At 37.8% G+C, this 25,733-nt stretch overlaps 2 protein-coding genes across 9 annotated transcripts in view; both read left to right on the forward strand.

Annotated features, from left to right (window-relative positions):
- LOC137405556 (progressive ankylosis protein homolog B-like) overlaps nt 1–25,733 on the forward strand; it is a 165,725-nt gene that overhangs the window by 100,080 nt on the left and 39,912 nt on the right. The window lies entirely within an intron of this gene.
- The window catches only part of LOC137405554 (progressive ankylosis protein homolog), a 45,878-nt gene continuing 34,457 nt past the window's right edge, over nt 14,313–25,733 (forward strand). For 4 of the 5 annotated variants that reach the window (XM_068091833.1, XM_068091838.1, XM_068091836.1 and 1 more), the window contains exons 1-2: nt 16,810–17,229; nt 18,595–18,700. In XM_068091833.1, coding sequence (XP_067947934.1) covers nt 16,954–17,229; nt 18,595–18,700 — 382 coding nt within the window. In that variant the 5' untranslated portion in view covers nt 16,810–16,953. Of the gene's footprint in view, nt 14,619–16,809; nt 17,230–18,594; nt 18,701–25,733 lie in introns of those variants that run through there. The other variant, XM_068091834.1, reaches the window with a different exon arrangement.

Consider the following 25,733-nt stretch of genomic DNA (forward strand, 5'->3'; position numbering starts at 1 on the left):
CTCACCTTTCAGCACTCTATCCGTTTCCGTAGTTTTGATGTATGTTACGGCTTTAGCAAGCACATCATCAAGGGTAGGGTTGTTGTCCAGTAAGCACTGGCGTCTGACATCAGCGTGGGGTGTTTCTTTGATTATGACGTCTCTAATCTGATCATCTACATAGCTCTGACCACAGCCATTATTTTTGCAAGTAAAATTACAGTGGCGTGCTAAGCCATGTAACTCTGCAGCCCAATCAGCATACGTTTGATTCTTTTTCATTTTACACTGATAGAACTCATACCGTGCTGCTTGTGTATGAACACTATCCTTATAGTGATCGGTTAGTTTCTGTGTTAGCTCAGTAAAAGATTTTGTCGTTATATCTTCTGAGCCGAACAGGTTCATCATTAGGTCATACGTTTGCGCGCCTACCCAAGACAGCAAGCAGGCTCGCTTTTGTTTAGCATCAGTAACATTGTAAACAGCAAAGTGTTGGTTAAAACGTTCCAAATAAATTTGCCATTTCTCAGTCTCCTTGTCAAACGTGTCAAACTTCAGAATAGTTGGAGTGGAATTCGTACCTTGCAATGTTCTTGTTTCCAATTTCTCTATCAGCTCTAGCATTTGTTTCTGGAACAGAACCTGCTGCTGCTGCATAGCATCCATCATTGCCTTAACCGTATCCTCCATTGTCCACTTGAGCGTTTATTTAGTTAAGAGTTTTTTTTGATAGACATATCCCACTTCTAACACCAGTGATAAATCCTTAGGTTGTGTAGAAACGAGAGCTTGACTTGTCTCTTACAATCTATTTAATAAACTGACAGCATGCAAGAAGTTAGCAAGCCATGCCATATTAGGAGAATGAGACACTCTAAGCAAAAAACAACAATTGTGTAAGTAGGTCATTTCTGCTAGCTAGCTGACCTTGGGGAAGAAGACATAACACTAATATTCACATTCATGAGATATTAACATTATGCAACTGCTAGAAGTCGCTGCTGAAACACGATAACCAACGGATCAAATAGTAGGTTGAAAGGTTATGTAGCTTCAGTTGGATGGAAATTGAGAAGGGGTTGGGAGGGTGACTGAGATGAAAATGAGAGGGTTGTATCTCTCAGTAATGTGTATAAGTTGTGAGTGTAAGGAAGAGTAAATGTCAATGAATGCTGTGAATGCAATGCAGTAAAGGACGAGGTTGTAGTTAATAGTGAAAGGCATTGTCGAAGGTTAGCTAGATCGGGTTTGTGAAACATACACTAGTTGTGACTTTGAATAATAGTCTGTGCAAATGACTTGAGATAATTGTAAGTGACAAGTGAGTAATGAAAATTCAACTTAGTAGTAAAGTATTGTTGAGAGTCAGGTGAGTCTGTTAGACAGGTTAGTGGAAGTTGATAATTATGAAAATATGAGTCAGAGCCGTTCATAAGTAGTATTAAATTAGAAAGTCTAGCAATAAATGTTGCGAATGCTAGCAATTAGGTCACATGCAAGCATGTGACTTCAAATGCAAGCATTTGAAGTCACATCATTGGTGAAGTTAGTTGTCCCGGTCATAGGTAAAGTTAAGTTGGTAACTGGTTAGAGAAGCACATGCAGAAATTCTATGCTATTCTTCCATGTTCGGATGAAGTCGTTAGTACATTAGTAGTAAGTCATAGTCAACAGTTAGTTATTAAGCGAAAGTCATAAGTACATCAAGTACGATTAATCTGTTCTTGTTTTAAATCTGGAAAATGTCATAAGTTAGAGTCATAAATTATAATGTCAGAATGTCATAAGTTAAGTTCAAATACATGTAAGCTCGTCATTAAGATTTTTATTTTGGAGTTTTCCACTCATTTTTGTTTAAACAACTTGGGAAGACAAGTCTTAACCAGGGTTGTTAAAAATCGATGATTTAAAAAAAAATCAAAAATGTCGATTTTTTTTTATTTAAATCAACTTTTTTAATTTTTTTTGTTTCAAAAAGATGTTTTGTGTTCTAAATTGCAAGTTATTGCTATCAATTTGGAATTTATGATTTGCAGGGGTATTATGTAGTTTTATTACAACAATTAGGAAATGAAAAAACATTTACACAGTTAACACACGACAAAAAAGACAGCATAATTTATGCGTTGGACATAAAAACCCAGAAACGGAGATGAAGAATCACAGAGAACAGATCACACAACCAAAAGCGTTATTACATGTTAACATTGACATTCTCACGTAAGAAACCAAAATACATAGATCTAACTCCTTAGTTCAATAGCAATTTATCTAGAATGCACCAAGTCTTAAGAATTTAAAGTTTCGAACAAAAACACTTGTTTTCCAGCCTTTTCAGTTCCAAGCCTATTTCTGAGTTTGCTATGTACCAAGCCAAATGATGAAAAAATTCTTTCCACATTCGCACTACTGCATATGGCACCAATCATTCTCAGAACTGCCGCTTTGTGTTCCTGATCTAAACCGATAGCCGACTTCCACCAAGTTACTGTGTTGACTGCTTCGACAACTCCTTTCTCAAACCGGTAAGCTTGAAATGGCCCAGTTCTGGCTTGGTAATTCATCACCATGGGCAGCAGTGTTGGCCATTCATCAGAAAGAGATTTGGTCACACTCTCTAGTACCTCATCAGAAAGCGTAAACGAGCTGGCATACTTAGGAGTAAGCATGTATGCCAAGTAGTGGTAAGCTGTTAAGTTTTTAGTCATTCTTAGTTTCAGCTTCTGTATTTTTGCTGCATCAATAGCTCCCTCTAACTTCTGCTCCAATGACAGCCAGATTTGAACACCGTCAGCTATGGTGCAGTTTTCGGCTTGCGCTTGATCGATGGCTATCGCTACAGGTTTCAGGAAAATGATGACATCTTCGACATTCCGTTTCATTTACATGTCTCCTACTTTGTTAGCTATCCCCTTGTCAGTCTTGTCTCGATGCTCTTCGCACACTGCTAAGAGCTTTGGCCAGTTTGCGATATAGGCCTCCAACGTATCTATAACACTGTTCCATCGAACATCACAGACCATAGGCAGTTTCTTTCCACCCGCTGCTTTATACCAAGCATTGGGAAGATGGCAGTTTCTGAAATATTTGACAACTTGAACCACATGCTGTTGTATGTTGGTCATTTCTAGATCTTTAGCTAGTAGATTTAGAATGTGAGCAATGCACCCATACTTGATAACCTCTGGACATGTCTCCAAGCTCTTCTCTCATCTTTGCCATGTTGGCGGCATTATCTGTAATGAGGGAGCCTACTTTACAGCTCTACTGCTCCTCTATATTTGCAATGGTTTTCTGCGTAACATCTTTTAGATACTCTGAGGTGTGGGCATGACCAGCAATATCTATTGTGGAAGCGAGGTAGGAATTTCCATCAGAATCTGTTGCAGTCACACATAGTATTGGCTCGCTGTGAACATTCGGCCATCCATCAATTGAAGCGTTGAGTCTTTCCTCTTAGTGTATCTTTGCAGACTGCCTGCTGCTCAAGGTGAATCTCATTCAGCAACTCGCCGCCTATTCTATGTCTGTTTGGTGGCTCATAACTGGGTCGTAGTTTTTTATTAATGTTTTGAATGTTTCGTGTTCAGCATGGTTGAACGAAGTGTTAGTGGCAAAGAAAATTTCAGCTACCTGCAAAGTACAATACATAGTTATTATTTCATTTCATATTTCTGCCCTTAAAGTTAACATAATTAATCGTAGCAATTATAGACTTTTAACCATTAATGGTAGAAAGGCACAATATAAGAAATTAGAAAAGACTTATTATAATTATATTTCATTTGGAACTTCTTAAACCTTCAATCTTTGAAAAAATAATCTGTAAAATTAAATGATAGGTCTACATATAAAATTTAGTTGTTCAATAAATTGATGAGTTCAATATCAATCATTTAATACCAGAAATTACGAGCATGATTTATGCAGGTGAAATATCAAAATTATGGATAATTATGTACCGAACCAATTTAGTGAAACAGGACAGACCCTGTCACATTTCAATTCTTGCAATTTGATTGAACTACATCAACCCACAGTCACAGGTCCTTAGAATATAATCAAAGATTCAGTACATAACAGCTTATCAAGCTCTTTTTTTCGTCTGCAGTAGTTGATAGCCAGCCGTCTACCTTGCGTTGCTTTTTTCGCGGTTGTTGATCAGTGGGTTGAGCCGGTTGTTTACCTGACTGAGCAATGGAAGGTTTGGCAGCCGGACGAGTAGCAGATGGTGTTGCTTCCTTATTACGAATAATGGATGATTTGGGAGTTGAAATCACGTGGGATGTACCTTTAGAAGTAGAAGGCGCAGGTGCTGAAGCTGACGCAACATTATCCATTTCAATAATCTTGGTCTCATCACTGTCATTTTCGATCTTGCAGTGCTGTATATGAGATTTTAATCTTTCAACTAGCCCTTGCATAACAGTACCACAGTTTTTACATTTGGCTTTATATCCAGTGCCTACTTTCTCCCTTGTGAAGCTATTCCAGACAGGGTCTTGTTTCTGTCCTCGGTTCATAATTAAAATTTATCGCACCGCTGATTAAGTCGATGCTCTATGATTGTCAAGTAGGGTATTAAGGTAAGGGAATACTCCGAAGGTGACCAGCTATAGACTGACAATCTATAGCTTAGCAAGTGTATTTAAAGACCCACTCAGGGACTTGACCCTAAGGGACGGAGCCTATTCCAGAGGCTCTAGCTAAATAACATGACATCTTTTCTTTTACATAGCAATGATATTAATGAATAACTCCAAAAGCAACTGTCAGGTTTGAACAGGGTGGCCCTGGTGATTCCTTGGAGGGATACCAGCTGCTGCTTGTGGTTTATCCCTGTTGTGAGGGCTTCTTGATGTGATCAGAATCCCAGGAGCCAGACCGCAAATTTTCAAAGCGATCGGTCCAGCGGTTCGGGAGATCTTAGGTTACATACACACATATAAATACGCACCTATCAAAACATAACCTTCCCCCCCCCCCCCCCCCCCCCGACATTGTTTCTCATCAATTGCCCAGACAGGATTAATATAAGTGCTAAGTAAAGTGATTATAAAAGAGGTTGAGATTCGGTATTTATGACTCAATATATTGTCCGAATATCAGCTTAATGAATAACTGCAGATTTCAAACTCTTGGAGATCAGAAGCAAAATGTTTTCATAAGCAAATGCCTAGACATCCAGTCTTACTCAAATCAGTGCGGTCATTAAAGATTGAAATAAATTTAAATATCTACCAGATGACTTGTCTTCCCTTCCATTAGTTAACGAAAGGTGCAATGCTGTTTGTAACCTCATCGTTATAAGCTATGGACATTAGTAGGCTTCTAACCCTTCCCTACCCACTGTATTGCTGCACACGATGAGCTAGATTGCTAGAATGGTCTGCAACAGAGCCTTCAGTGAGCTCAAGATACATAGCAAGGTTTATTTCAAACATATCTACCGCGTTATAGTGTTGTGGAATGTGATCCACTGAGAGCTGAGCTTAGGGCTGAGCTAAACCGAGCCGTGCTGTGCTCAGTCAGGCAGAATAATGAGGTAAGAGTTCAGCCAAGCCAGAGCCGTGCCGAGTCAAGACTGACCCAAGCCGTGCCGGGTCCAGCCAAGTAGAACGGAGGCGGAGCTTACTAGCTATATAAGCTCGAACATTTGTGTAGAAGAGCAGAGCTGTTCTGGGTCTTTTCATTGCCTGTTACTTGATCATTCTTGTACAACTTATGAACTAAGCAGAAATATATGTATAAACTCATGCACCGAGTCTTGTACTAGTGGAGGAAAAGTGAAGGTCGCACAAAACCTTTACAATAGAATAAAAATCATAACAACCCTGGCTGTTGGACTTGATTTTTTTTAATTATCCGAAATCAACTATTATAGTTACCGGGGATTTTAATTTTTCGTGCATCAATTGGTCTGAGTACAGGATTAAACTATCTTCTAACCAAATATCGACTCGCAGATCATTTATAAACTGCATACTGTCCCATAGCTTAAGTCAAATAGTAGCTGAGCCTACCCATTACTTTGGTAATACCTTGGACTTAATTTTAACTGATAGGCCTAGTTTCATCTATGACCTAAAAATTGTAAATCCTGGTCTCAGTGACCACTACATGGTAGAACCTAAACTGGAAGCACAGTTCAGTTATCCGGGGAATGAAGCCTCTTTTAGAATGTATAGTAAAGCTAACTTTCCTGCAATCAGTGAGGCCTTGAATCGCACCCTGATAACAACAAAACAGGCGATTGAGGAAAAGCAAAACATTAATTTAGTCTGGAATTTGTTTGAGTGATATTAAATCTGCTGTCAATCAGTTTGTTCCTAGATGCGTAGCAAAGAGTAAAAAATTGAATAAGCCTCCCTGGTTTAACAATCACACCAGAAAAGCAGTGAGAAAACAGAGAAATCTGTACGACAAGTTTAAATTCAAAACTTGAAACCGATTTGGTTATATATAAAACTGAGAAGTGAAACAATAAGAAGCTATTTCGCAAATTAGAACACAATTGTTTTTATAAAGCTTTATATGAACCATTAAGCAGTGGGAATAGTAAACCCTTTTACAAGTTTTATAAAAGAAAGAGTGATAAAAGCATTCAAAATTCAGTCACTTTTAAAAATATGTCTGCTATACAATCCTCAGAGATTAATTCATACTTTCAAAGTGTTTTCTTCAAAGAACGTTTCAGATCCAGTGGAATGTGGGGAGGGTGCTAACCAAACAGTACAGATTACAACTAAAGGAGTTGAAAAATTGCTCATTGGCCTCAAGCCTGGTAAAGCCCTCCAGGCCCAGATCAATTGTGAAGGAAGATTTGAATCTCGATGCTGTAGTCACTGGTCAGATACTCGCTCGGATTTTTCAGTATCCACTAGACATTGGTGAATTGTCAGATACAGTGCACCCTCGAGATACGATGTTAATCCGTTCCAAGGCTGACATCGTATGGCGAAAAAATCATATGTCGGGGTATGGAAACCATTGTAATTATACAATGGAAAAATGCAAGGTAAAAATCGTCCAAGATTTTATAAAAATGCGGTACATATTGAAAATTAGTAACAAAACAGTATGTTAATTTATGTTTTAGTATGTATTTCGAATTAGTTTACTGAATTTCAACTTATTATCACGAAATTTTATCCTTCATAAGTTTCTGTCTTCACTTTCATTATAAAATTTAGCGTGCCTGGTTGAAACCTTTTTCAACCAGAATTCAATAAGAAAGGCCGAGCGATGCAGTTATCGAAAGCGGCCTCTCACACGCCTGACCATTCAATGGCTACCGAAAAGAAAAATGAAATTTTAATTACTATTATAAAGGACGTACATACCTTTGGAGTAACGTGACTTTAGCTGGTACATGTAGCAAATATAGCAGAGAGGAGGTAAAAATGTATCAATGTTAATTATGTTGCTGTACATTTGAAGGTTAATTTAATACGTAATGAAATGGAATTTTTAGCAGGCGAAAGAAAGCTGTCTAGTTCTGTCCAATTTTTCTTCTAATTTAAAAGAAAAAATGCTGGTGCAATGCAGAAAACTGCTAGCTAGCTAACGCTTGCAAAAAGATCAGAGAAGGTACTACAGTAGTTTTTCTTGTATGAAACGTGCACAAGGATCAATGTAACCATACGTACTAAGTTTGTACGTATTTATACACTAGAGGACAAGGCTTTAACAAGTTTCAGAAAGTAATGTGAATGCATCAACTATCTTGAGTAGCTAGTTATATGAGTTACATACATACAATGAATTGTATTCACATAGGAGATAACAAGCCCACCTGCAAAGACATGGTTAAACAAGAAACTAAAACATAAAATCAAAAGGAAACAAATAAAATGAATAAAATATGAAAAACGTGCCACACAAGAGATAAATAATATATATTATACATGTATTGTTTTAATGTACCATTCCACATCAGTAAATTAAACACTTGAAATATTTCTGCCAATGTGGGGGTTTTCTGTATCTTCTACCTCCTGGCCCTTACTAATTGGTTGCTCCTTTTGAATGCTGATCGCGTGCATGGCCTTCTAACTCCTTCAAATCTTCAGTCGTAAGCTTCTTCTTGTGCTTGCTTTAATGGAGTTCTTGTTTTAATAATAATTGCAAATGCTGATTGGTTGCGATCATATTCCTTGACATTGTTAATAATACGGGTGCCTTCTTATTTACAACATCCAACTTTGTTGACATAGAAATCATTTTTCCTTCGTTTTGTATCAGTCTCAGATTCCATAGCTAACGAATTAAATGTAGATACTCGTATTTATATACGTATGCTGACTAAAAGTTTATAGTAAAAGATATTATAACGCTACAAATGAATATTTCCTCTGCCTTGAGTATTTTACACGAAATTTTCCACGAGGAATTCTGACATGAGAGAAGTCGATCATCGTGTCTCTTCTAAACGTTCTGAAAATGTTTTCGGCACACTATGTTTCGGTGTCTTTTTTTATTTCGACGTGCGTTATGAGCACACCGACCGCCAAATTTCAACTTGGGTGAAACTTTTCTCACAATCATATGGTGAAATAAAATTCGTATAGCGAGGTGAAGATCTCACAATGTTTGACTTCGTAAGGTGTAAAAATCGTATATCAGGGTAATCGTATCTCGAGGGTGCACTGTATTTGAAAAACGGCCAATGTTGTCTCTGTTTCTAAAAAAGGAGAAAGAGAAAATCCCAGTAACTATAGACCGGTTTCACTGACATGTATCTCTTGCAAGCTACTCGAGCACATACTACTTAGTAACATTAACCAACATCTAGATAGTGACTTAGTTTGAATCAGCATGGCTTTAGAAAACGTCTCTCCTGCGCTACACAATTAACAACCACTGATGACATCATGAAAATGGTTGGCAATAACATTGTGGTACATTCCGTGGTCATTGACTTTTCCAAGGCTTTTGACAAAGTGCCTCACAATTTGCTAATAAAAAATTACTTGAATAGAATATCGGCATTGACATAGTCAAATGGATAGCAAACTTTTTGTCCAATAGGACTCAGCGAGTGGTGGTGGAGGGGGCTACGTGTACTTCTTTGAATGTTACATCAGTAGTTCCCTAGGGCTCTGTCCTGGGGCCTTCTCTTTTTTTGGTGTATATTGATAACATTTCGGAAATCCTAAAAACATCTATTAGGCTTTTTGCAGACGATGCATTAGTAATGTATATCGCCCTTTAGAAACTCGGACTAATAAACAAGTTTTTCAGCATGACCTTGTTTTACTGGAACAATGGGCTGACAAAGAAAAAATGTTTTTTAATACGGGGATAAATGTCAAATGGTTCACTTTGCCAAGCGATGTAATAACACTTATTTTACTTATTACCTTAACGGTAAGCAACTAGATACTGGGACACATTTTAAATATTTTGGATCGAATATTGCCAATGATTTTAACGGGGACTTTCATATAGACTTAATAACTGCCAGAGCGTTCCAAAGGCTTGGTATGATTAAGCATGTTTTGTATGGCGCCCCAGAGAAGGGAAAAAGATGGCATACCTCACATTGGTTAAGCCAATAATGGGATATGCCAGCGAGGTATGGGACCCATATTTAATGAGACAGATAACACTTTTAGAAAATGTGCAGAGTAAGGCAATTCGTTTTATTTCAGAGATTAAGGTGCACTGAGTGTATCGGAGGCACGCAACCTTCTCAATATCGAACTCTTAGCGCATGGACGAAAAATGCTTGCATGTCTTTAATGTTACGGTTTTTATCTGAGGGTGGTCACAGTGCGATTATCAACAGTTTTGAACACATACAAGACTTTATTCACAATCATGAAACTAGACAAGCAACAGGCCCGGCACCCCTGGCACTATCCTCAAACCAAACATTTTATCACCAAAGCTTTGCACCTTGGACTTAACGTAATTTGCGTGGCTATGATTAAGCGTTTTTTATGAAGCGCCATCGAATTGATGGCCTTCTTTTACTCGGCCATGGGGTCTAAAGGCTCTATTTAGACCTAGACTTAAGGTGTAGTGGTGTATTGTGGTGTCAGTGATAGTGTTTATTTGTCATGATCATGGTGTCAGTGGTGGTGTTTATTTGTCATGATGGTAGTGTACAGTTTCAGTGTTAGTGTCATTTTTTGTGTCAGTGATTATTTTGGTGTCGTGCTGGTGTAACATTTTCTTTGTGAACCTTCGTGTTAATGTAATATTTTTGTGAACCGTCGTGCTTAGTGATATTGTGTAGCTTTACTCGTGCACATTGTTAGTGGTGTTACTTCATATTTATTTATAGTGCTGTGTTTCAGCGTTATGATATTGTACCAAGCTTTTCATTCATTATTTAAAACTGCAACTGCAAACCGCCTGCAGCCTTGTCTGTGGAAGGTTCCAGCGGTCCCAGGCAGGGTGCGCACAGCGTCGCCTCTGCTTTCCCTCGGAACAGTACATTGCCACCTGTTACATTGTCAAATGTTATTTTGCTTCGGTCAACGCTGTTTCTGGTGCTAAGGCCGAGGCTCTGGCCAAAGCAAAGGATACCAAGGCTTTGGCTGAGGTTGAACGAAAAGGTGTGAATGAAACTGATGTTGAAATGAAGGATGGTGAGAAGGATAATTTATGGACTGGTTGATTGTAAGATGAAAATGCTAGTTAATGCCATTGATAGACTGGACTGCAAACTGTTTTGGCATGCTTGAACTACTGATATACTGTAATTAATAGTTCAAGTTAGGATTGTAATTCAAGTTAGGATATAGTCCCCAGACCACCCGTTGGTGGAAGTGGAGACCATCAGACTCGTACCAGTGTCAACTAAAATATTCGCGTATCTCTGGTTGTCCCACGACCAAACGAGCAGATGCGAAGTTTGGGAGTTTTTATGATAAATGCATGTGCGCACAACTTACGAAAATTAATCATCAACAATGAGACGAACCCTTGTATCAAAATTCCATCAACAAATTTAACCATCGTTTTGTAGATTAGTTAAAGTATAATAACGATACAAAACACATATAGGCCTATTTAAATATGTTACCAAGTCTTTGTAAATTATCGAAATTCTCTTAAAATTTACCCATCTGATCGGATTATACACAAGTAGACAGATTTATTTGGACGAAAATCGTCACAAAACGCTTGAAAAGCTTGGTTTAATACAAGTTAAGACCGGAAATTGAAACGCCGGGCGACAGAGAATGGAACGATTAAATCGTGTGCATTTCGCGAAAAAATAACGTGCACATTTCACCAGTCTATGGCATTGTCGACGGTTTCTGTAAATAAGGTAGGAGTACTGAAATCGTTTCATTTTTGCCGATTTTAAATAGACATTTTAGACACTTTAGTACTTTGGTATTCTAACTGATGTCCAACGCAGTGTAAGTAAAGGAAATGACGATATTTTTTCTAACGATTCCAATGAGATTATTACGATATTTAATTATAAGTTTGGATGACTACAGAACAATGACTACGTAGTACAGATTTTCTAAAAATCTATATAAATATCACAACTTCTTGATATCGCTAACTATGACGTTTTTAAATGTAAACAAAATTGTGCATTGGTTTTATATTATTTCTATATTAATAATATTGATTATTCTAATAATATGAGTGCATTTTACTTCTAATATTGGCCAATATTGCATTTCTCCTATTGCATGGGGAGAGATATAAACATATAATCTTTTCCTTTCATTATCGCTGTTTGTTGTATATAATAACACTCACATCCAGTACATTACAGCTACGATTGCAGTTATCCTATTGCACAGCAGTGCCATTTGACTGCTAATATTGCATTTCTCAACCATCAGTACCCTTTCTTTTTTCTAATATCACTTTGGTCGTGGGCTGTATGACAGTGGAATGTTTTGTTTAGTTTTTAGTATAAAACTCTTAAAATACGCATTTCGATTAGATGAGGTAGCTCTTGGCTGGCCCTGACATTTAGCGCAAGTGTCAGGACGCTCATCATTAAAACACTGCTCAATAAAACCATTTAGTTCTTGGAAAAAGGGGTTTTCAGACTGCATTATGTTATGAAAGGTCTTGACCCTCTGATTTTTCCTACGATTTGCAATTAATCAAGTCTCAACAATTTCTTCTCTTTGGTAACATCCTCCCTCTCCTTCAGGCCACTAACAAACCGACCAGCATTGTTTTAGATCATCTCAAGTAATTGAATAAGAGATTTCAGGCCGGGGTCCCCACACCTCTGATGCAAATTCAGCTTTATTTTAGGTGGTGTTGTCGAAAGATTACATTTGAGCGTGCCCGTAACCTGCATCGCTTCTGAATGTTTTTTTTATAGATGTGCTCACTCCAGTTGAAATCACTAGTTATAAAAACTCCTAAATACTTGATACTAGTAACACGATTTAAAACCACATTGCTTAGTTTATACTGTACACTAGGAAAATCAACAATCTCTGAAGTTCTAAAATTTATAACAGAACACTTAGATGTATTAAAAAAACATTTCCCATTTTTCAGTCCACTTCTCCAAGATATTCAAATCTTCCTGAAAGACTTCAACAGAAGCAGCACTGGTAACTGGATGATGCAACAATGCATCATCAGCATATAGGCGAATTGTTGAAGTCAGGGAATGACTAATGTCATTAATATGCAGTGAGGTGCCAAGGACAATAATATTACTAGAAATTCCACTGTCATACAGCCCACGACCAAAGTGATATTGGAAAAAAGAAAGGGTACTGATGGTTGAGAAATGCAATATTAGCAGTCAAATGGCACTGCAGTGCAATAGGATAACTGCAATGGTAGCTGTAATGTACTGGGTGTGTGTGTGTGTTATTATATACAACATACAGCAATAATGAAAGGAAAAGATTATATGTTTATATCTCTCCCCCAGCAATAGGAGAAATGAAATATTGGCCAATATTAGAAGTAAAATGCACTGATATTATTAGAGTAACCAATATTATTAATATAGTAATAGTATAAAACCAATGTACAATTTTGTTTACATTTCAAAACGTCATAGCTAACAATATCACGGAGTGATATTTATATAGATTTTTAGAAAATCTATTTAAAAAAGTGTTTGGTCATGACAAACAGCAATAATGAAAAGAAAAGATTATATGTTTATATCTCTCCCGCTGCAATATGAGAAATGCAATATTAGAAGTAAAATGCACTGATATTATTAGAATAACCAATATTATTAATATAGTAATAATATAAAACCAATGCACTATTTTGTTTACATTTAAAAACGTCATAGCTAACAATATCAAGAAGTATCAAGAATAATATCCAAACTTATAATTAAATATCGTAATCTCATAAGAATCGTTAGAAAAAAATATCATCATCATTTCCTTTACTTACACTGCGTTGGACATCAGTTAGAATACCAAAGTACTCGAATGTTTCTAAAAAGTCAGTTACTTTGAAATCGGCAAAAATGAAACGATTTCAGTACTCCTACGTTAATTACAGAAACCTTTGGCAATTCGACAATGCTATAGACTGGTGAAATGTGCACGTTTTTTTTCGTGAACTGCGCACGACTTAATCGTTCTATCCCTGTCGCTGGGCGTTTCAATTTCGGGACCTTTTGATAAAAGTGAGGCTTAGCAATTTTTAATAACGATTTTCGGCCAAATGAATCTGTCTATTTGTGTATAATCCGATCAGATGGGTAAGTTTTAAGAGAATTTCGATAATTTACAAAGCTTGGTAACATATTTAAATAGGTTTGTATGTGTTTTGTATCGTTATTATACTTTAACTAATCTACAAAACGATGGTTAAATTTGTTGATGAAATTTTGATACAAGGGTTCGTCTCAATGTTGATGAATAATTTTCGTAAGACGTGTGCACATGCATTTATCATAAAAACTCCCAAACTTAGCTTCCGCTCATTTGGTCGTGGGAATATACAAAGAGTGTGGGGCCAAGGACCGACCCTTGAGGAGCCCCCGAGGTTACTGCCTTAACTTGTCAAAAAGAACCGTTTAAAACCACCCTCTGTGTTCTATCTGTTTAAAATCCAAGAAAGAATGTCATTCGTAAAACCATAATCTAAAAGTTTATCCATCAAAAGTGCATGGAACGCTTTATCGGACGCTTTTGAAAAAATAGTATATTGGAACTTTGAAATCGGCTACACACATATGTATGTATATCACCTGTTTGTGAATTTTAACTGGTCAATGGGCATGTACGCCAATGCTAGTTGGAAATGAGTTTTATTTGCTCCATGATGCTACGCTTGCGATAAATTAATCTAATGTCAATCGCTGATTTCTCTTGAAGCTCTCTTAACGACATTGCTTTGGCTTCCTTCTTCTATGATTGTGCTTGATTCAGCTTGTGGAAATGCGAAAATCCCTGCTTCTGTAATAATTGCCGGAGCTTAATTGTTACCTGCGAATTGTTTTCCCTATTCTCCGAGGGAGGGGCATGTTGGATAATCCTATCTAAATAATTCGGCTTAAAGTCAAAGTTACAGCTTGCGGTTAAGTCAAGGTCAAGATTGTTTCTATACCAGCTGTAAAAGCTTAGGACTTGCTGTAAGGATCTCGTGTGCCAATTTCACGTGACTTAAACATACACCGTATTCACTCTATCACTTCTATTCACGAACCTCTCGCGGTAAGTTCGAATATAACAAATACAGTGAAACTCGGATAAATCGCCCTCGGATATATTGAACACATGGTTAACTCGAATGGATTTGCTCGGTCCGTTCCCACGCAATGATAAATGGCTTTAGATAACTCGACCGAAACTCCGTTAACTCGAACAGTTTTTTCCAAACGGCTACCGAGACGGTTGTTACTATCGCTTTAGAATATCACTTTATTCCAAGCCATAGAGATAAACATCAACTTTTAGTAGTTCTTAGGCCTCGTTATTACCAACATCGGCAAATATTTTCATTAACGACTTTTCTAAAGGTTTGCAAAAATCAAATTTTACCAAACATCCGCTTAGCGATAAGCCCTCCGAAAGCAAGAAAAGCGAGGTAAAATTTGGATAACTTTAAAGTAATATCGGCAAAATTGATAATGGGTTTTTAATAGTAAAGCAGTTTTGTAATAACTGACTTACTGCAAAATTGATCTTGGTTAAAACGCTCGGTAGAAAAATACGTATGTATTTTTTCTGAGCGTTTTAACCGCGATCAAGTTTTGCCGATTTTAATCTGAGAACGTCCTGGCAGTCACATCACCTAAAGCAACAAACAAATCTCAAGTGATAGAAAAATATCTATACTTTCTGATTAAAAATATTTAAAACTTCACACAAGAGACCCTTTAACTTGCAACAAGCAATCTATGCTTTTGATTGATATATAGTTTGTATATGTACATGTATCTACTGATAAATACGTGCACTTATGACTGTCCTGATAACTTGAACGCTCTAATAACTCGAACACTTTTGCTCGGTCCCTTGAAGTTTGAGTTATCTGTGTTTCACTGTATAACACAGTGTTATATGTGTGGGTTATCAGTGTAACGCAGTGTTATATGTGTGGGTTATCAGTTTAACATATTGTTATATGTATGGGTTATCAGTGTAACCCAGTGTTATATGTGTGGGTTATCAGTGTACCACAGTGTTATATGTGTGGGTTATCAGTGTACCACAGTGTTATTTGTGTGGGTTATCAGTGTACCACAGTGTTATTTGTGTGGGTTATCAGTATAAGTATTATATGTTTGGGTTATTAGTATAACATATTGTTACATGTGTAACTATGAGTTGCTAGTAGTGCGCACACCCTGGCTCCAGCTCACTTTCTATAGAGTCATGGGATTGTTTTAATAATATTTATGATTTTTTGTGCTTGACATTCTGTTTGTATATATGATGGTGCTATGTAGACCGGTAATTGCTCGATGATCGCTTTCATATAAAGAACCTAGCCTAAAATAGCCAGCATACTCATATGAGCATTATATTTTATGTGTCTTTGTAGATAAAATTAATTATTTTATTTAATGTGAAGTATTGTGTACACACCTCTATATACATCCCATCCTGTATATGTGTACACACTTCTATGCACAACCCATCATGTATATGTGTACACACCTATATGTACATTCCATCTTGTATGTGTACACACTTCTATGTAAATCCCATCCTGTATATGTGTACTCACATGTATGTATGTACATTCCATCCTGTATATGTGTACACACCTCTATGCACAAATCATCATGCATATGTGTACACACCTCTATGTACATCCCATCCTGTATATGTGTACACCTACATGTGTGTATATGTTAACACCTACATGTCTGTCGAGCAAAGATTCCTTCATAGTGACCATTACAGATAGTACACGCTTATTAACATTTGAGATATTATTAACATTTTAAACTTCAAAACAAGGAACTCTGACAGGTGGGGGCTCTTTTCCCGAAACTCTAAAAAATGTAAAAAGATCTTGGTGTTGCAGTTTTTATCTTATTGTAAAAGATTTGTTATTGCATTTGTTATTTCTTATTGTAAACTATATTTGTGGCTGCCTTTGTAGTAACGTAAAGCTCTTTCATTGTGCACTTGTTAAATGCAGTTACGTTTTGGCATAACCACATTGTATAGCAGTGCTTGTAGAAGACCTCTTCATCAGCTTAGAGGAGCACTCTCAGTGTAGTTGTTTTTATGATCTCTTTTTATTAGAGGATATTCTATGATGCATTAATTACGAGAGCCTATCTATTCTAGCTCAGTGGCCAAAAGTGTGTCATGTGATGTCAATAGTGTGTCATGTTACGAAGCCTGGTAAGAAGGCTTGTCAACTAGAAATGTGCTAGTAGCCAATGTGCTAGTAGCCAATGGTCGTTTAGAAAAGGTCAAATTTGTGTTCAAACATTTTTAAGCTGTGGAAATGGATGCTGGGGTCATTCAATTTGTACATGCTGGAATGTTACCTCTTTGACTTTTTCGGACAAAAGATCAGACCGCATTAATGGCAGACCCCACAACTAAAGGAGTCGATCAAGAAGAACTCACTCGTGATGAAGACAAAATTGCAGAATGCAACTCAGATGGAAAGGAGATAATCAGTCACAGCTTTGCACTCAATAATGCATGTAAAGACAACTCTAGAGATGTGGTGGCTATCGATGATATGGAAGCAGCTGGTCTCTTTGGAAAATTTCGTAAGGTCAGACAGTTTTGGATGCTGCTCCGATTCATCGCCCCTTTGGCTGTAACACAAATGGTACCAGACTTGGCTGAGCAGGTAAGCACTACTTGCCATCTGTCGCGAGTGATTGTGAACATGTTTGTAAATTGTGAGGTCATTATGTCAATAACATTCCATCTTTGGAATGATCGTACCGTCATTGCCTTGTTACTATCATGTAATCTAGTCCTACCTCTAATCTGGTCGTACCATCTCTAATCTGGTCGTACTTTCTCTAATCCAGTTGCACCATTTATAACCTGGTCGAACCATCTCTAATTTGGGCGTACCATCTCTAATTTGGGCGTACCATCTCTAATCTAGTCATACCATCTCTAATCTATTCGTACCATCTCTACTTTGGCCGTACTATTTCTAATCTAATCGTACTATCTTTAATCTAGTCGTACCATCTCTAATCTAGTCATATCATTTCTAATCTGGTTGTACCATTTCTAATCCGATCACACCCTCTCCATCTGGTCGCACTAAAGGCGTGGTCACACGAGCACCGAACCGACGTAGGTTCGGTTCGGAGGCTGGTTCGGTTCGTGGCACATGTCACACGGCCACCGAAGTAACTTTGCTTCCTAGATACCATACGTATAGAGACAGGACACGGTTTCATTAGTAGTTTTTATGTATTTGAGTTAAATATTTCTATTGTAAACAAAAAACTTTGAGGAACAATTATAAATTATAATTACACAACAGATTTATCAGAAAATCGTTCAGCTGCTCAAAATAAATCACTCGATACCAAGATTTTGCCAACCCTTCCCATCAACATAATTATATTTTTTTATTAACATATGAATGTTTTTCTATGCTGAGTACATAACAAACAGAAACAGTCTTTATCATAGTACTGTGGTTTTACATAAATAAATCAGTCAACGATACTTCATCAGGATGAATATGACCCATTACTTATATTCTACACGAAAGAAAATCACAATTCTCTTACATTTATGCAAAACTGAAGTGCAACATCTCACATTTATGCAACACAATCACAAGTCCGGGTGAACCTTGCCGTAAATTGCTTCATGTTGTTTAGTTAAGGAAATAAAAGTATCGTCCCATTTCTTTTTTAGCTTTACTCAAGCGCACGTAAGGAGAAATGTGACGCGTGCTCGCTAGAATTCTAGAATTTTAACCAGCCATGAAGAGCAAGGGTCCGGCCACGAAATTTCGAGCAGTACCGAAATGGTTCATTTCGGCCAGAAATGTCTTCGGCCGAACTTTTTACAGCTGAGAGCGACGTCGTTTTGCGTCATTTAGTTCGGTTCGGTGCTCGTGTGACCACGCCTTTACTCTACTCTAGTCATACCATGTATAATCTACATTAGTTGTACTATCTCCGAATTGATCGTATAGTTTGCGCTTTGTACTATTTGTGATATGGTGTCTAATTGTCAGGCGATAAATAGAGGCATCACTTCTACAGCTTCAGATGAAATGGTGCAGTTGCTAGCGAGCTATGGCCTTGCTGTCTACGTGACAAGGTGGTTCGCTGCCACTGCTAGTAAGTCTCTCTACAAACTCAGTCATCAAGCCATCAAGTTATTGGCATTGTTTATATGACCTTTGACCTCATCCGGTCAATGTGCAAGTTTGATCTGATTATTTGAGTATTGCCCATTGTTTTCATTGTGCCTGTGTGTCCACTTTCATGCCTTGCTATGTCCATCACATCATAACGGAAATAAACTTCATGTGTAGTGTATCAGCAATCGGTGATCATACGTAGCCTGGGTTCCTTGGCTCAGTTTGTTTATATATGTAACTAACTGGGGATATCTAGCGCACTTTTCTTACAGATATTTTGTAAGAAGCTAATAGCAGTCGAGTTGTAGCTGATCCGTCAAATAAACTAACGACAGTCAAGTCTCGACAGAAATAAATCTCTTCAGATATTTGCTTACTAGATTGTATTTATCATATGCTAATATAAATTGCTTTTTGTAGAATTTTTGTATTTTCGACTCTTTACAAAGCTCAACACAACAATGCTCATTACTTCAAATAATTACATATAGCACTAAAACAAAGACATATACAACTATGGAAAGATTACATTTACAAACAAAGTTAATGAAGTAATGACCAGTAAAGGAGGCCATTGTTGTTACATTTCCTGGGAGACACATGAATAAAAGTGAAGATTCAGTATCGTGTAGGTTCAGTAGTAGAGTTAGTGATATACATAAATATCGTAAAACCTCTAATTGAATGCCACCTCCATTTAACCGCCACTTTAAAGCACATAAATTACTTAATCTTTTTATTGTATATTTCAATACATCAGAGTCTTTGCTTTCGAATGAGCTATTGTTTGCCATGGTGAGACAGGCATTGGTTGGTGTTTATAGGATTTCCCCAGGGCTCTACCGCAAAAATGTTAACCGTCATAGACTCGGAAGTTGTGACGTCATAATTTTCTTATGCGGTGTTGTGTGCTCTTACCGCCTATTTTATTGCTTACCGCTTATATTTATCAGCTACGATAATGACGCTAGTGTCAGGCGAAGATAGGACAACTCCAGAGAACCATTGAAGATGACAAAGGAATCAGTGTCTTTAGTTCTTTATGTACAGATTCTTTCTATGATAAATAACTCAGAATTCCAAGCACCATACTATGTTTTCCCGATGATATTATGCACTAGCCCTCTCATTTTATTGTGATGTTGAGGGTCGCGACTGAGACTAATTAGTTTCAAGCATTGCGTCATCTCTCGAAAGTACGATTGACATGTAGTCCTAGGGCCACGAAAGCTCAGGTCACAATTTAATCGATGTGATTTCATTACCTTTATCAACGACAGTACATTTATTGAAGCATGTTAACCCAGAACATGTGTTTGTATTGGTCGGGAGTTAGCACTGAGCGGCATTGTTGATTATCTAGAATCCTAGTTTATTATTAGCGCTCACTTGGTTTAAAGGTTGACTTGCAACAAAATTCACATTACAGTTACTTGGTATCAAAAGATTCGCCATGTCTTAATCTGTTGTGTTGTAGGTGCCAAATATGTGGAAATGTGATTACAAGCTCTTAAAAGCTCAAAAACGAAAAGCCGCCGTAGATTGGAATCTCTTGATTTCGATCACGTATTCGCGGATTTTGGTTATTGTCTTCTCTTGTGATGTTCTCGCATGAATTGAAAGGCCAATAAAAAGCTCAATATAAAACTTATCGTTGCAATAGTTTATGACAAACACTTCGGGTTTTACCTAAGACCCCGTATCAAATATAGATGCTCGCTACTTTACAGTTTCAGCTTGGCCATTCCGTCCGACAATTCAACGTACGTGTACATGTCTGAGTTGCGATCATAAAAAGTGTCAAATTCTGAATAGTTAAGACCCTGGCGTTTCGAGCCTGGCTCTCTATCTGAAGAAGATCCTCAACAGAATCAAACCTCCCAGTAAGTAAGCACCGCCACTAGCCAGCTCTTATGTGCCAAGCTAGCTAGTAGTAATAGTTTTAGCTAGAGAGTGATAGAACGAATATTATTATATATATATGATTTTAATGATGATAATTATCGCTTCATATTGCGAAAAAATAATTACAGACTTTTCTTGAATGACAACATTAACAATTTTAATATTTAAATCTAGTGCTGCAATCATATACTGTTGGATAACATCGACCTGATGTATTAGCTATGGTTGCATAGACATATTTGTTCATTTCTTCAGGAGCTAATACCACCGGCTACACAGTGGTGTGTCTGCAAGCGCTGTCAAGACATGCCATCTCTTCCTGAATGTTTGTGCTGCCATGATGCTGAGTTTGCCCATCGTCTCCATGACCACGGGGAGCATGAATGCCTGTGTATGCATCCTGGTGTGGACAAACTTGTGGTGCCTGCACCCCTTGAGTTGGGGTGGAATAATTACCTGCGATATCATAGTGAGTTGGATTTTCATTTAATGCCAACAACACCAAAGCTATGCTAATGTGTCAAGCATTATCTACAATTCTTGTGTTACACATTTAATGCATCGGTTGAACACACATATTCTGAACTCGTGGAACACAAGAACTGTTATATTTGGCTTGTACACTTACTACAGTATATAGAGAGTGTATTAGTTTTATAATTTTATTATATAAAGATCGAGATTATTTTGATGATCAGCAATTATTGTTTTTCAATAATTGTTTTGGTAGATAATCTATTCCCATTTGGAGAGCCATCGCCAAATGCTCGGAAAATGTTCTGTGCATACCGCAAAGTTGTGTTTTGGCTTATGCCGCAAATCTTGTTTGTAAGTCTGCAAGCTCTTCTTCATCATCCGTTGGTGGGAAAAGAGCCCGAATCTTAGACACCAAGCAGGCAGGTAGAGGCCTTCGCTCATCGCGACGAATTTGCGGCATAAGCCAAAACACAAGCTTGCGGTATGCACACAACCTTTGTAACGACATCCGTTGTAATGGACCTCACTCTCAGGCTGTGGGAAATTAGATTGAACTGGCATCGCTTGAAGCCTTCCAGCTCCATGGCATTAGAGATGGTGGTCTCCGTTGACTGCAAAGTAAAGAAAGTTACGACCAATAATCACGTTCACATTATTTGAATGAATTATTTAGCTAGATCAGCAACTTCATGTTTATGTATTGATAACTACTAAAAAATTTGGGTTTTTGTCAGGCTATGAAGTAAAAACTGTCAAAGCTTTACCTTGACAAGATGGCTGCTGACTATTAAATCGCAGCTCTGATCTATCATAGTGTAGGCCCCGTATAGTGCGCAATGCCCCGGATTATCGCATCTACCGTCACCTGCCAAATCAAGCTCCCAATCGATTGCTGCCATCAATCCCTCGTTATGCAGGGTGTACTGTTCAACAATACACTGTAAAATATTGTAAAACTTCATTATACAAGATTAATTTGTATCATTATCATTACTCTAAGAATGTAGAATCCTCTTCCCCCTTTTTGTGCTATATTATGATGAAGAATCAGAATTTTAAATTATAATATATTTTGCTTGAAGGATGACATAATTTCATTTCAATAAAAAAATTGTTTCTAAATGTTGTTATTTAATTAGTGTGCCAAGCTTTTACTCACATTTTCCAAGTTTATGGGTAAATATTAACACTCACACCATGTAAGTATTCTCTCTGTTGGTAGAGGCAAACGCTGTGACTTGGTATCGCGATGTTCAGGAGCGACAGAAAACGGAGGTTCTGCGTAAGGCATCCGCCAGAAAAGAGTGATGCAGCTGCCAGCAGGGGGTTGATGACGTGAGCTCTGTTCACCCTGGCAGTTGTTTTCCAAGTGTACGATTGGTGACAGGAGGCACATGTAACCTTGAACTCTACTCATCAGCCTTCTCGCACCATCGTGAATGAGCAGGAGAGGGCGCAGGCGTGACAGTGAAATAGTCGCTGGAGCGCTGTCACACTATTATTTTCTCCTCTTTAAAGGAGGATTCGGGTCTGAAATCCCAACACAATAGTTGACTTGCAATAAGATTTGTACAACATTATTTCCTGTTATTATATCATATTTGCTTGGTCAGAAAAAGAATAAATATATAGCCATGCAATCATGACACAGATTTTACAAAACCTTATTAGAGTCCATGATATTGTAAACATAAAAATGTGAGTAATAACTCTATGGATATTCTTTATATTTTGTCAAGTTTGGTTAAGTTCAGCTCTATCTTACATGTAATTGGAGAGCGTTTGACGCTGGCCAACATAGCGCTCAAACTTTTCCCAGTATTCAGTGGTTGGCACAAACTCTTCATCATCTAATACTAATAATAATCATCTAATAATATTAATATGCTATTAACGATGATACCAGAAAATGACAATAACTATTTTATATAACACTAGCTGCATTACCCGCCTACAGTAACAGATTCACGTGCAGCAATAAGGTTTATTGAAAGTTGGCTTTCATACTGTAAAACAACTCCAAATATGCAGTTACATCTCCGTCTCTCCCCTCTCTTTCCCTCTCTCCCCCCTCCCTCTTCCCCCTCTCTCTCCTTCTCTCTTTTCCCCCCTCTCCTCCTCGCTCTCCCTCTCTCTCCCCTTCTCTCCCTCCCTCTTCCCCCTCTCCCTCCCTCTTCTCCCTCTCTCTCTCCCCCCCTCTCCTCCTCGCTCTCCCTCTCTCTCCCCTTCCCTCTCTCCCCCCCTCTCTCCCCCCCTCTCCTCCTCGCTCTCTCCTTTTCCCTCTCTCTCTCCCCCTTAGTTCAACGCAACACTTGCGGATAGACAACATTTTTGGTTTTTCTGTCAGGCGTATGAAGAAACAGTTTTCGGCGTGTGCCTACTTTTGAGCAGGCGACGTATAGCTGGTCATGGCTGATGCAGGGTGACAGTAAGTCGATAGCAGCTGCTCTCTTTCTTTTCACAATAGCGTATCGCAACCCTCGGAGTACTCGTGAAAGTTCTGTAATAGTAAGTTACAGTAGGCCTACTCGTAGCTGGAAAAAATTAGTAACTCGGCTGCTGAAGGAAATGAACATGACCCACTATCACGAACAGCGGCAAATCCAACGTTATTAAGTAGTGGAGATGTGGCAATTCATAGACAATACAACATCGTATAAGAAACACTTACCTTTTTGATGTGGAAATTTAGTAGGTGAGAAATGCGTTTTTCCAGTGGCTCCAAGAAACAAACGTTTACGTGACCTTCTCGGTACACGTTGGTAGTAAATATTAATTGCATGTAAATAACTACTCGTTAATTTATTTTATTTAATGAATAGTAGAATAGTACAGTTGTATAGCTGTATAGACACCTTTGTATAGGCCGCAGAACTCAAGGAAAGGTGCTTTTTAACACGGCAGAAAATTTGCCGTTTAAAAAGCGTGCTAACCGGGGATTTCGGTTAATGCGCCCGAGCGGTGAAAGAAAAGCAACAGAATCGCCACACCTTTATATAAGCCGCTTGGCTCAAATCGTCAGAGAAAAGTAGCGGCTAATAGTCCATATTACGGTATTTAGTATTCATATTAGTTCGGTTGGCTTCGTTCGACCGAATGGAAAAAGAAAGACCGCTCTATAATTTATTTACCGTTACTACACATATTAATTCAGTTCGCTTCGTACGATCGAATCGAAAAAAAAGACCGCCATATAATTTATTTATACTGCTCATATTTGGGAATTATCGGTGACTCAATATATCGAGAAGACAACTCATACTATTAGCATATCAGTATTTATCGTCCATCCCTACGATGAATAGTAGGTTACGTATTATAATAGAGGCGTGTACTAACCGGAGATTCCTGTTAATGCGCCCTTGCGGTGAAAAAAAACCACAGAATAGACACGCCCTTATATAAAAGTAGCGGCTAATAGTCCGAAAAGTACGGTACTCTATAAAGCGGACAGACAGACAACGATTGCCGTTTATATAGTAGATATCTATAAGTGAGTGTGGTTAAGAAATTTGGTGAAATTAATCGTGAAACGTAACATTATTTTATCAATTATAGAATAATATATTACGTTTTACAGATAGATATGCAGTATGAATTAGTTTTGTTATTATAATAAGAATAATACACGTAATTAAAACGATAAAATACTAATAATATCATAGTACAATTAAATGACATTAATATTGTAATATTAAATGTAGATTAATACAGTAGTATTAGGAGAATACTAGAGAATAACCCGAGTTACTACTAATACAAGTAGTTCATAAAATAAATTACTCACATGCTTTGGTGACATGTGGAGTATGCAAACAGTTTAGAAAACATGGCGTCTTTGAAATGGCGAAAGCAAAGGTAAGAGTAAGCAGGCGGATAAATAAAGTTTGTCACATCCAGCTTCACCCAGTTGCTCCACGCCCGGTGTAGGTCTGGTCTTTTCTCTGCTCTTGGCCAAGAAAAAAGGGGCTTCTCAGCTTGGCAGCTGCACAAACACGATGTGGCGCGTTAGACATGACAAATTGAAATTAACAAGTTTAATACGAGAAAGCGTGTCTGCTTTTTGCGATAGATCAAACGTGAACTGAAACTAACATCTGATCATGTGACTTACAATTCCCGCCATATGGCGCGAACAATTTCTACAGCATTTTTCGACCATCACAGCGGACCAAAAGGCTCATCATGTTTATCAGAGGATGATATGCAATCGTTCAAGCCAAGATTAAAAAATTGAACATATTTTTATGGTAGGTTTTAAGATATCAGTGGGCAAAGTTGCAGCATTACGATGCCGATAAAATAGGCGCGTAAGAACAATAGAAATCGTTTTTATTGCAAGCGTGAAGTATATTTGTGAAAACATTTCGACGAATAAGGTTGCATAAAAGTGTAAACAGAAACCATCTCGCACAACTACGTCACATTTTAGCCGTTTTGGAAAACGAATCCAAACTACGGCAGTCTTGGGTGGCTGCGATTTTCTGTTCGTTTTTTAGCTTTTAAGAGCTTGTAATCACATTTCCACATATTTGGCACCTACACCACAACAGAGTAAGACATGGTGAGTCTTTTGATACCAAAAAACTGTTATGTGAATTTTGTTGTAAGTCAACCTTTAACAGCAC

The sequence above is a fragment of the Watersipora subatra genome, chromosome 10 (genome assembly GCF_963576615.1).
Source record: "Watersipora subatra chromosome 10, tzWatSuba1.1, whole genome shotgun sequence".
NCBI lineage: Eukaryota > Metazoa > Bryozoa > Gymnolaemata > Cheilostomatida > Watersiporidae > Watersipora > Watersipora subatra.